Source organism: Colobus angolensis, unplaced genomic scaffold, assembly GCF_000951035.1.
Source record: "Colobus angolensis palliatus isolate OR3802 unplaced genomic scaffold, Cang.pa_1.0 Scaffold3, whole genome shotgun sequence".
Taxonomy (NCBI): Eukaryota; Metazoa; Chordata; class Mammalia; order Primates; family Cercopithecidae; genus Colobus; species Colobus angolensis.
This window is the reverse complement of record NW_012116265.1, coordinates 4,928,183-4,940,156: the sequence shown is the minus strand read 5'-3', so window position 1 is coordinate 4,940,156 and position 11,974 is coordinate 4,928,183. Positions and strand designations below refer to the sequence as shown.

General features: G+C 36.7%; 1 protein-coding gene across 1 annotated transcript in view; it reads right to left on the bottom strand.

The window, feature by feature from the left end:
• The window catches only part of EML5 (echinoderm microtubule associated protein like 5), a 200,798-nt gene that overhangs the window by 78,740 nt on the left and 110,084 nt on the right, over positions 1-11,974 (bottom strand). Inside the window, exons 16-20 of the mRNA XM_011949800.1 lie at positions 10,275-10,380; positions 8,802-8,895; positions 7,760-7,860; positions 1,757-1,959; positions 712-823 (exon numbers count right to left, since the gene is read on the bottom strand). Coding sequence (XP_011805190.1) covers positions 712-823; positions 1,757-1,959; positions 7,760-7,860; positions 8,802-8,895; positions 10,275-10,380 — 616 coding nt within the window. The remainder of the gene's footprint in view (positions 1-711; positions 824-1,756; positions 1,960-7,759; positions 7,861-8,801; positions 8,896-10,274; positions 10,381-11,974) is intronic.

Sequence of the window (11,974 nt, the reverse complement as noted above, 5' to 3'; positions counted from 1 at the left end):
AAAAAAAAAAAAGGCCAAGCACAGTGGCTCACGCCTGTAATTTCAGTGCTTCAGGAGGCCAAGTTTAGAGGGTCACTTGAGTTTGAGACCAGCCTGGGCAACATAGAGAGACCCTGGCTGTACAAAAATTTGAAAATTTGCTGAGTATGGTGGCAGGCGCCTTTAGTCCCAGCTACTCAGGAGGCTGAGGCAGGAGGACCGCTTGAGTCTAGGGGTTCAAGGTTTCACTGAGCTATGACTGCACCACTGCACTCCAGCCTGGGCAGCACAGCAGGACCTTGTCTCTTAAATAAATAAATAAATAAATAAATAAACAAACAAACAAACAAATGGCAAACGGAAAAAGGGCCTATGAGGCTACAGAGGCAGGGTCAACAAAATGCCAAGGTGAAACAAAATGTCAAAGTTGCACACAAGTTACTGACTGGTGATAAATGTGATGTTCACATGGAAATCTTCTTTGGAAAATTAATGTTAAAAATTAGGATTCATAATCTTGTACTTCACAAATATTTACCATGTGCATCATAGAAAACAGATTTTTGAAAAGACGGCAATGATTCTGGTATCATTAAGTGATTTCTTCCACTTAATGCTGATGCCCAACAAGAAGGAAAAATATATGCCATGTGTTCCATCTCAGTGATCAAGTATATTAATAAGCAGTTAATCTTTTTTCCTATAAAAAACTCCCACTAAGTCTCAAATCACCTTTAGATCCCGGGGCCAATGCAGCTCTTTTTACAGCATAGGTCTTGAGACATCTTTCAAAAGAGTCATCCCAAAGAGCTACTATACCATCTTTTCCTCCAGTTACAAACCCCTATGGAAAGAAAAAGGTCCAAGTTAATAAAAATGTAAATTTTTTTTAAATAGTAGCCTTTTTCCTTGTATTGAAAACTTCTAGAAAAAAGAATATAGCCAAAAGTTACAGCTTGTAAAGAATAGGAATAAGCATAAGAATCCATTGTTTTTTAAACCATCTACATGGAATCTGCAATAATATTTACAGTGACACTACACATTTTACTTTTAGGATGGGGCTTTAGAAACATAAGTTTCTAAAATCTGTAACTATACCTTAGATTACCACTCTCAGAAAATTACATATATCCTCCTGGAGTCTACATAATAACCTCATCCTTAAAAAGAGAAAACAATAATAGTAACTACCTGATAGGATATGGTGATTATATATAAACAGCTGATTTTTGACACATAGCATGAGCTTAAGAACATGAAGTTAAACTTTAAAAAAAGAAAAAAGAAAAAAAAACAGCAGACCTGGCTGGCACAGCGGCTTATGCCTGTAATCCAACACTTTGAAGGCTGAGGTGGGAGAAGAGCTTAAACCCAGGAGTTGGAGACTACACTGGGCAACATAATCTCTACCAAAAAATTTTTAAAAATTAGATGGGTGCAGGTGGTACTTGCCTGTAGTCACAGCTACTCAAGAGGCTGAGGCAGGAGGATTTCTTGAGCCCAGGAGTTGGAGGCTGCAGTGAGCTATGATCACACCACTGCACTCCAACTTGGGTGACAGAGTGACCTGTCTCAAAACAAAACACTGCAGACCTATTTCATTCTGTGTTCAGGAGTTTGAAAAGAGAAACAAAGAAAAGTCAAGATGAGCCTAGCCCACAGACTACTATTGGATAGTCCAGCCAAGTAGAAAGGCAGTGTTCCTTTACTTCTGAAAACGCTTTACACTCCATGACAAATTATGTTTAACTTGAAATCTCTTTAGGTTACTTACTTTTTCCAAAGCATGCATACTGAACACTGGCCCATCATGTGCTTTCACTGTTTTTACAAGAAAGATGTCTCTCCAGATACACACATCTCCTGTGGATGTTCCAGAAAAAGCCATCTCTTCAGTCCATCCATACACTGCACACATCATTGTGTCATTTTTCCCCAGTGTGCCTATGTAGCCTTTTCTTCCAATCAATCCTCCCCCTAGTTCACAAAAAATATTATGAAAGTACCACTTTCAAAATGTATGCAATTATAAAGAAGCAAAATTCCTTTTCTACTGTTGTTGTTGTTGTTTGAATAGAAAGGCATGCAACAGTAAGGAGAACTGAAAAATACAGGTGTCTCAATCAGTGATGTGGGTAACACCTTGCATAGCTGCATTTAGACCATAACTTTTTAGATAAACAAAGACCTGGACTAAGTCTGTTTTAATCAGTCCTTAGCAATTTTGATGACTTTTTTAAAGTTTTTATTATGACATATTTAAGAATACAAAAAGGCATTTAAAAACCCCAATACAATGAATGCCTACAAAAAGATCCCAGAATAACTGAAATGTCATGCCAATCTCATCTCCCTTCTTCACCTTCTGCTACTGTGAATGTGATACTGATTCTTCTCATGCATTCCTTTACATATAACATATTCGTGAATTTTTAAGCAATGTCATATTTTTTCATGTTTTAAATTTTTCTATAAATATCATCCTGTATGTATTCTTTTGCAACTTGCTTTATTCACCAATGATTTGTTATAGAGTTGTTTACATGTTAGAAAACTCACTTTCATAACCATATAGCATTCCATTATATAAACATACCATGGTTTATCCATTTTCCTATTAATGGGCATTTAAGTTACCTCCAAGTTTTTGCTATTAAAAGCAATGCTGCTTTAAACATTCTTGTAAAGGCCTCTTCTACACGAGTGCAAGAATTTCTCTAGGAATGCCTGGGAGTAGTAATAGGGTAATGTGCAAAAGGCATAGCATATAGATCAGAGAGGGATCAGCTCTTGCCAAACTGTTTTCCAAAGTTTATATACCAATGCACATTCCTACTAACAGTGAAAAGAATTCCTTGTTTCCCACCTTTGGGAACAGTTTGTGTTGTCACACTGGGGAATATGAAACACCAACTGAATTTTATTGTGGTTTAAATTTGCATTTTTGTGAATATTATGCTTGATCATATTTTCATATTTTTATTGGTCATCATTACCTATTGATATCTTTTGCCTATTTTTCCCAATTGAACTCACAAATTCCTTCCCTCCTTCATTCATTCAAGAAATATATTAGCTGGGCATGGTGGTGGGCGCCTGTGGTCTCAGCCACTTGAGAGGCTGAGGCTGGAGGATAGCTTGAGCCTGAGAGGCAGAGGTTGCAGTGAGCCATGATTGTGTCACTACGCTCCAGCCTGGGTGACAGAGCAGAACCCTGTCTCAAAAAAAAAAAAAAAGAGAGAGAGAGAGAGAAAGAAAGAAAAAAGAAATATACATGCTAGGCACTATTCAATGTACCAGGGATAGACTTATGAACAGAAGAGGCAAGACAACAAAATTCCTTGGAGCTTCATGGTGACAGACAGTCAATAAATGTAACTAGTAAAATATACAGTGTGTTAGATGATGATGGGTGCTTTGGAGAAAATGTAAGCACAAAAAAGGAGATAGGAAGTGGGAGGAGTCCATTTTAAGTAGGGTGGTTAAGGCAAGCCTCATCAAGATGTATCTAAATGAAAAGTTGAAGGAGGTAGCAAGGGCAAGCCATGCTAGAAGAGTGTTCCAGGCAGAGGGAGCAGCAAGGGAAAAGGCCCCAGTACAACAAGACTGAAATCACTAAGTAACATCCAGTGAGACCAGTATGGAGTAGCAAAGAACGGAAGGCAGTAATGGGAAATGGGGTTGGAGAGGTCAAAGGCAGTATTGCAGGCCATTGTAAACATGGCCTACTTTTGCTTTACATGAGATGGCAAAACATTTGAGTAGTGAAATGACAAGATCTGGGAACTGATTTATTAAGAGGTTCATTCTGACTTCTGGATTGAGAATAGATACAAGGGAGGTCAAGGATGAAAGGAGTTAGAAGGCTATTTCAATCATCTGGGCAAAGTAAAGGTGGCAGACCAAAGTGATATTATAGAAGATGACGAAAAGAGGTGAGATTCCAAATGTATTCAGAAGACTGTCTTTTCTCAACATAGAAGGCAGAGTCATTAGTGAACTTGTAAGAGCAGCTGGGTGGAGTGGTGAGGTGAAAAAAACTAGATTAGACTTTTCTAAAGAAAAAGAAAGAGAACATAAATTGCAAATTGAAAGTAGGAACAACTGTTTAGAGGTGGTTTAGCATAGAAGTAAGATGACAAATTGATCAGCAACTGGAAAACAGAGTTGAAAGAGAGTTTTGTGTCACTTATTTAAGATGGAGAAATCACATCACACTTGTATGCTAAAGGGAAAGTCAGTAGAGAGGAAAATTGACGATACAGTAGAGATAGGGTAGAAGAGTTAGAGTGACGTCCTTGAGTAGATGACAGAAAGTATCAACTGCACAAGTGGGAGAACTGGCCTTTACTAAAGGGCAAAGTATCTTCTAGAGCAGCGTGGGCAAACTACAGACTGAATGCCAAATCCTGCCACTACCTGTTTTTGTACAACGTCCACTAGAGCAGGTTAGCACTCTGAGCTGCAGAGACCAAGTCTGTTTACTTCTCTGCACCCAGGGTCTGCCTCCCTGGTTTGTGGCAATAAGTGGCATCTGCCACGACTCTGGGCTGGTCCCCACCTACAAGCTAGAGACTCTGCTAATGGCAACTGCTTGTTATCTGGCAGTGGAATCTCAGTCTAGTAGTTGCCCCACTTCTGGTCAGCTGCCCAAATTCATAAGGTTGGGCTCTCCAGGAACAGAAGGACACACTAGGATCTATGTGTCACTGGGTCTGAGTGAAGCTCACTATAGTTTCACTCCCCACCACAACCTGCCAGGCCCATTCCCTGGCAGACAGAATGTCTAATGGCAACTGGGTGCAAACAGGGTAAGCAGGGCAGGACAGTTTTCTCTCTTGTTCTATAATGACCTATATAATACTCTTGATTTTGTCCTTTGGCCTAGAAAGCCTAAAATATTTACTATCTGGCCATTTACAGAAAAAGTTTGCCACCTTTCGTTTAGAGCATTGACAGCTGGGTTTTCTCGATGATACACACAGGATAACACGTTCCTGTTACATGACGTCATGTAATCAGGTCATGTTATTATTGCATCAAAGACTTTCAGTGGCTCCCCATCCCTCTGTCCCTACCATGAATAGAGTTCAAATTCCTTAGGGGAGAGACTAAGAATTCAAAACTTGAAATTCTCAAAGCCTAGATCTGGAATGGGAGGCAAGAAGCCCCATGTTAACCTCAAGTCTAAGTCATCTCCTTCAACCTAGTTTACTTAAAACTATGCATTTAGAGGGTTAACAATACTTAGTCAGGTTAAGTAAGTGGATACTTACTTCCCAACTGGTTAATGAACTCTGTGGATCAGAACCCCAAAAGTAAGGAAGGTTGAAATGTTCACCAAAGCCTTAACATTCATCCTTTTATGCTTCACTTTCAGGCCTCTATATGTCTAACCAAACTTATTAAGAGAGAAAGTTATTCATTTGGAAGTATTTTCATTGCAAAACTATTTACCTTCTTGAAATCTTATTTCAAACAAATTCATAGTTCTTTTCAAGGACAGAAATACTAAGTACAATCAGTCTTCCATATTCTCAGGTTTTGCATCTGTGGATTTAATCAAATGTGGATTGAAAATATTCCTTTTAAAAAGGATAGGACGGGCATGGTGCCTCATGCCTGTAATCCCTGCACTTTGGGAGGCCAACGCAGGTTGATCACCTGGGTCAGGAGTTTGAGACCAGCCTGGCCAACATGGTGAAACCCCATCTCTACTAAAAAATACAAAAATCAGCTGGGTGGTGCGGCGGGCACCTGTAATCCCAGTTACTCAGGAGGCTGAGGCAGGAGGATCGCTTGAGTCTATGGGTTCGAGGTTTCAGTGAGCCGAGATCACACCACTGCACTCCAGCCTGGGCGACAGAGCAAGACTCTGTTTCAAAAAAAAAAAAAGGATGGTTGCATCTATACTGAATACGTACAGACATTTTTTCCTTGTCATTATTCCCTAAACAACAGTATAACAAACTATTTACATAGCATTTACATTATATTAGATATTATCAGTAATCTAGAAATGACTGAAAATATACAGGAGGATGTGCATAAATTATATGCAAATACCATACCATTTTATACAAGGGACTTGAGCAGCATGGATTTGGGTATCCTTGGGGAATCCTGGAACCAATCCGTGACACTTTCTGATGCTGTGAGGTGCAACCGTATTATTTGCTGTGAATTTGCAATTACTAGTGACTAAGGTGCTCAAATGAAAAGTTTGTTTAAGCATGTGGAAACGAAATTACAAATGCAAAAATACTTCTTTTTACTTTGTAAATGCATATGCTGTCATCTGATGAGTTTCTGATAAAGTGTTAAATCCAAGACTGAAAATTAATCCATGTCCCATGTAATTTACAACTTGAAAGTTACTTGAACTTGGGAAATGTCTTAACTAAGTTTATTCTTTTCTAATAATGTTTTACTTCTTCCTATATTCACATATTTTCACAATTTATTGAGATTTTGATGTCACATTGCTGGAATTTATAAGTATACTATTTAGAAAACAGACATTTTTTATTTTATAGTTACAAATGACTAAAGTAATATAGCATTCCACTTTTATATCATTTTATAGCATATGAGTAATTTTTTAAAAAATTTTCTTTTTCAGTTTAGACTACAGAACATGTCTTTAACAGAAGAAAAAGTCTGGTCATAATTTGATTAATCTCATATATTGAATTTCTTTGCAAGTATGAATATTACTGTATTAGTCTGCTCTCACACTGTTCATAAAGACATACCCAAGACTGGGTAATTTATAAGGAACGAGGTTTAATTGATTCACAGTTCCACATGGCTGGGGAAGCCTCACAATCATGGCTGAAGGTGAATAAGGAGCAAAGTCACGTCTTACATGGTGGCAGGCAAAATTGCTTATGCAGGGGGAACTCCCATTTATAAAACCATCAGATCTCACGAGACTTGCTCACTACCACAAGAATAGTATGGGGAACCACCCCCATGATTCAATTATCTCTACCTGGCCCTGCCCTTGATACGTGGGGATTATTACAATTCAAGGTGAGATTTGGGTGGGGACACAGCCAAACCATATCAACTACATAAATGCAGCCAATAAATGGCAATAAATCTTCTATTTGTTTAAAATGTATCAATACAACAGTAAATTACTTTAAAAAAATAAACTTATTTTAGATAATTTTAGATTTCAAGATTCAAAGGAATTACAGAGTATTCTCTCATACACTTCGGTTTCTACTAATGTTAATATCTTTTTTTTTTTTTTTTAGACAAGGTCTTGCTCTGTTGCCTAGGCTGGAGTGCAGTGGGAGATCACAGCTCCTTGCAGCCTTAACCTCCTGGGCTCAACTGATCCTCCCACCTTATCCTCCCAAGAAGTTGGGACCACAGGTACACACCACCACCCTCAGCTAATTTTTTATTTTTTTGTAGAGACAGGGTCTCACTATGTTGCCCAGGCTGCTCTTGAACATCTAGGCTCAAGTGATCCTCCCACCTCAGCCTCCCAAAGTGCTGGGATTACAGGCATGAGTCACTGTACCCAGCCAATGTTAATATCTTATATTACCATAGACCATTTGTTGAAACTAAGAAACCAACATATTTGATACCTTATTATTAAATGAACTCAAGACTTCATTCAGATTTCATCAGTTTTTCTCCTAATGTTCCTGTTCTATTCCAGGATGCAGTCTAGGGTACACACTGCACTTAGCTAAATTACTTTCAAAAGCAATAATTTCTTAAAATTCTACAGAGTAAAAAAGAAGCACTTTCTTACCTGCTTTACGCCAAAATTTCATGTGTTTAATTCCAGCTGTAATTAGTTTATCAGGTACATACGGGTTCATCTTTACAACAAAAATCTTATCTTTACTTCCTCTGAAATAAACATCAAAATGTTTTAGCTCTGAAGATTCATCATTCCTGTACTAATCTCTTGCCTAATCCATACCCTATCTTGATTACTCTATTTACTGAATATTTTTCTCCCACTTATCTCTCAGATGTGGACTGTGTATTTGTTCTTTTGTCATCATTTTAATATAGTAATTCTGCTCAAGAGAATCTCAAAAGACAGAAATGGTCAAAACTGAACTTCTTTCAGACAGTATCTATAATACCGACTACAGTACTGTGCATAGGGAATGCTATTTGTGGCATGAATGGGTTAAAGGCAATTTTAAAACAATACTTTGTTATAGCTTAAGATAGCCTTTCCAACTACAAAGTTCCTCTTAAACTATTGTTATTTTGGGCATTATCTATATATTCCATAAAAAGCATTTATCTATATATTTAAAATGCTTTAACACTGCTTTAATAAATAGGAGGTTAAAATCTCTGACACTGTTGACTAGTTCCTCCTTTAAAGCATTGTTAATATTACTATAAAAAAACATGCTCACTATAGAAAACTTAGAAAATGAAGAAAAATATAAGAAAATAAAAACCTATAACTTCTTTGCGACATATATGCATATGTATCTTTTTGCAGTTTAATATGTAATGTGAGCATTTGATCATGCTCTCCAACAGCTCTATCATACAGTACAACACACTCTACCTGTACATGGAGATTTCAGATAGTTATATCCAATGCCACATTATAGTTATATTTAAAAGTGGGTTCACAAAGGATAAATCTACAAAGAAATTCTGAAATCATTTACTATGATTATATTATTTATTCAATGGTAACAAACATGGAAGCAATAAAAAGTTACATATTTGCTTGATTTCAAAATTGTTTTAATTTAAAATTTTTTAAGTCCAAAGTAATTCTAGTATTTTGCAAATGTGATATCAAGTTTTTTTCCTACCTTGCTATTGAAAGTTTCTCTCCTTTCTTCCAGTCCCACAGCACAATAGTATGGCTATCATCTATGCCAACTGACGCCAAACGTTTCCCATCCGCTGTGGAAAATTAATGAGAGAGACAAACTGACTATTAACACTCAGAAGAGAGAAAACATTCAGTATATATTCTAAACCCACATCCTATATTTAAAATTTGATAAAATAATGGTAAATGCTAGGCATGTATACAGCTATAAAAAGAACAAGAATTTATAAGGGAGGGAGAATGAAAGTTTCTCAAATCCTCTAAATGTATCTGCTCTCATTGCACCTGACCTCCTTTTCCTTATCTATCCATCAGGTTGGGATGGGAGGAGGGAGATAAGAAAAATGGAAAAAAAGAGATTTAAAAAATAGAAGGAAAGGGAAAACTAACAAAGGGATGAAGAAAATATTTATTTTAATTAAATTCACCATAAGAAATCTACTGTAATATAAGAACTTAGAGTAAGTATGAAAAGTTAATCAAATGAAAAACATGTAAGTTACAACAACATACTACCACTAATATGACCCCTTTTAGTAAAGGTCAATCGTATCAAGCAATACATAATGAACATAATAGACAAATCATTGATACAAATGATCAGTGAATATCCTACGGGTGTGCATGTTTACAGTCTGCAAAGGCTCAGACCACAAGAAATATTTTCCACTTTACCACACTTTGCAAGGCTCAATTAGTTCCTCATTGCTCTAGTGGTATTTTTCTTGGTGACTCACTTAGTTCGCAATTCATTTTCTAGTTTCTGTTAGCAAATCTTTGAATATGTATATATACTTCCCTCTGAACTCTACTATGGATAATTTATCACTTCAGTCAGAGCAGCAAAAGCATTAATTCACTGTTTCTTAATATAGAATTCTCTATTAATAGTATTTCCTCCTTCTTCCCAATTCACACCCTAGCTTTCACTGTAGACCTATCTGTAGTTGTCAAACTTTTAAATAAACAGAAAAGTGCTAATGATCTGAAATTATTTTTACAAGACAGCTTAAAATTGTCACCTTATAAATATGTCTAAAATAAGTATTTCAGTTCTCAACTCTTTCTTTGCTAGCCTTTTACCCTCAACATTTTCAAAGTTTACTCTAACTATAAAACAGCGAGATCAGTGCTTGCCCAATGTGGGAGATACAAACTACTTGTGGTAACTGAGATGAATTTAAGTTGTTATGTAGATAAACATTTTTATGTTACTAGAAACATGCAAATTTTAATAGGTATTAAAACTATACTTATTAAGTTATAATTATAAACTAGTTAGCAAATCCACACTTTCATAGTGTTTGACAAGGACAACAGTATACACATTTGATAAAAACTGTGAATGTCACAGCTAAAGGACAAGCTTAGGTAACACTGAGTTAGATTAAAATGCTATGTGTTGCCTCTGCATTTTGTTCATTCTTACTGAGATAGCAAACAGCCTTACCTGAGAAATCAACAGCACTAATACCACATTGGTGGTGGCCCTTTAATATGGACAAAGGTTTAATGGTCTCTGTATCCCATATATGAATTGAGGGATCTCTACCAACCTAAAATAGAAAGAATTATAGATGTTATTATATACAATTAATTTCCATATCTACTAAAAGGAAATAAAATGGGAGATTTTTACAGCTTGACTTATTTACCACAGAAATTTATTAAATAAAAATTTAAAGCAGACTACACATGTGACTGATATTTTTTTCTTACACTTGTTCAAAAGCTAATGAGGCTAAGTTCAGTGTTTCTAGAAATGATGTAACTAGGACTATGTGACTTTTATCATCTATTTCATCAATAAAGATAATAAATGCTTACTGAACAACTATAGTTTCTATGCTAGACACAATGAGCAATAAGGCATTCAGGTAAGTTTTGCAAAGTCCTGGGAAAACAGGACATTATCAATTAAAGACAAACACCCCTAAATAGATGCTTAATGAACATGAAAAATGAAAAGGCTGTGGAGAAAGAGTCCATGGAAGAGAAGGTACTGGAGGTGGGCCTTCAGAAAGTACAGAACTTGAATATAAAGAATTCTAGACTAAAATAATGGGGTAAACAAATATTCAGAGAGGGTTAAAGTACCAAGCATGTCAGCAGACCTGAAAAGGTAATTTTACTGCAGCACTCTGTCACTTATATTTTAATTTGGTTTATGATGTTCACTAATGCACAGGTAAACTATCAATTCTTAATTATTCCTCTAGACTCAAGTAGTCACTTTCTTTAACCACAAATATAAAGAGGTATCTTTGTATACAGAGACAACTCCTGAAATAATTAATAGAGCTATCAATTATAGTTAATTTAGAGATTGATTTTATTCATTTATTTATTTTTATTTTTTTGAGACAGAGTTTCACTCTTGTTGCCTAGGCTGGAGTGCAATGGCGCAATATTGGCTCACCGCAACCTCCGCCTCCTGTGTTCAGGCGATTCTTCTTACCTCAGCCTCCCGAATAGCTGGGATTACAGGCATGCACCACCACACCCGGCTAATTTTTTGTATTTTTCATAGAGACAGGGTTTCTCCATGTTGGTCAGGCTGGTCTCGAACTCCCGACCTCAGGTGATCTGCCCACCTCGGCCTCCCAAAGTGCTGGGATTACAGGTGTGAGCTACCAGCGCCCGGCTGAGATTGATTTTATAAAAAGATACAACAAATAACACTGCAATCAGCCAATATTTCACTAAGTTATTCAGCCAAACATTACCAGTAACTTTTTAGAAAACTTTTAAGATTTTTTATGGGAATATAGTAGTAAAAGTAACTTTTAAGTTTTCTTTTTATATAAAAACTTCTACAGAATTTGATGCTTTTGATGGTTTTACTGTACTACTCTATTCTGGTTCTCTGGTTTCCTTGATCCCCACCCCCACCCTTATTATATTTATTATTTTTTTTTTTTTTGAGACAGCATTTCACTCATGTTGCCCTGCTGGAGTGAAATGGCATGATGTTGGCTCATTGCAACCTCTGCCTCCCAGGCTCAAGTGATCCTCCTGTCTCAACCTCCCAAGTAGCAGGGCCTACAAGGCATGTGCCACCATGCCCAGCTAATTTTTGTATTTTTTGTAAAGATGGGGTTTCACTATGTGCCCAAGCTGGCCTTGAACTCCTGGGCTCAAGGGATCTGC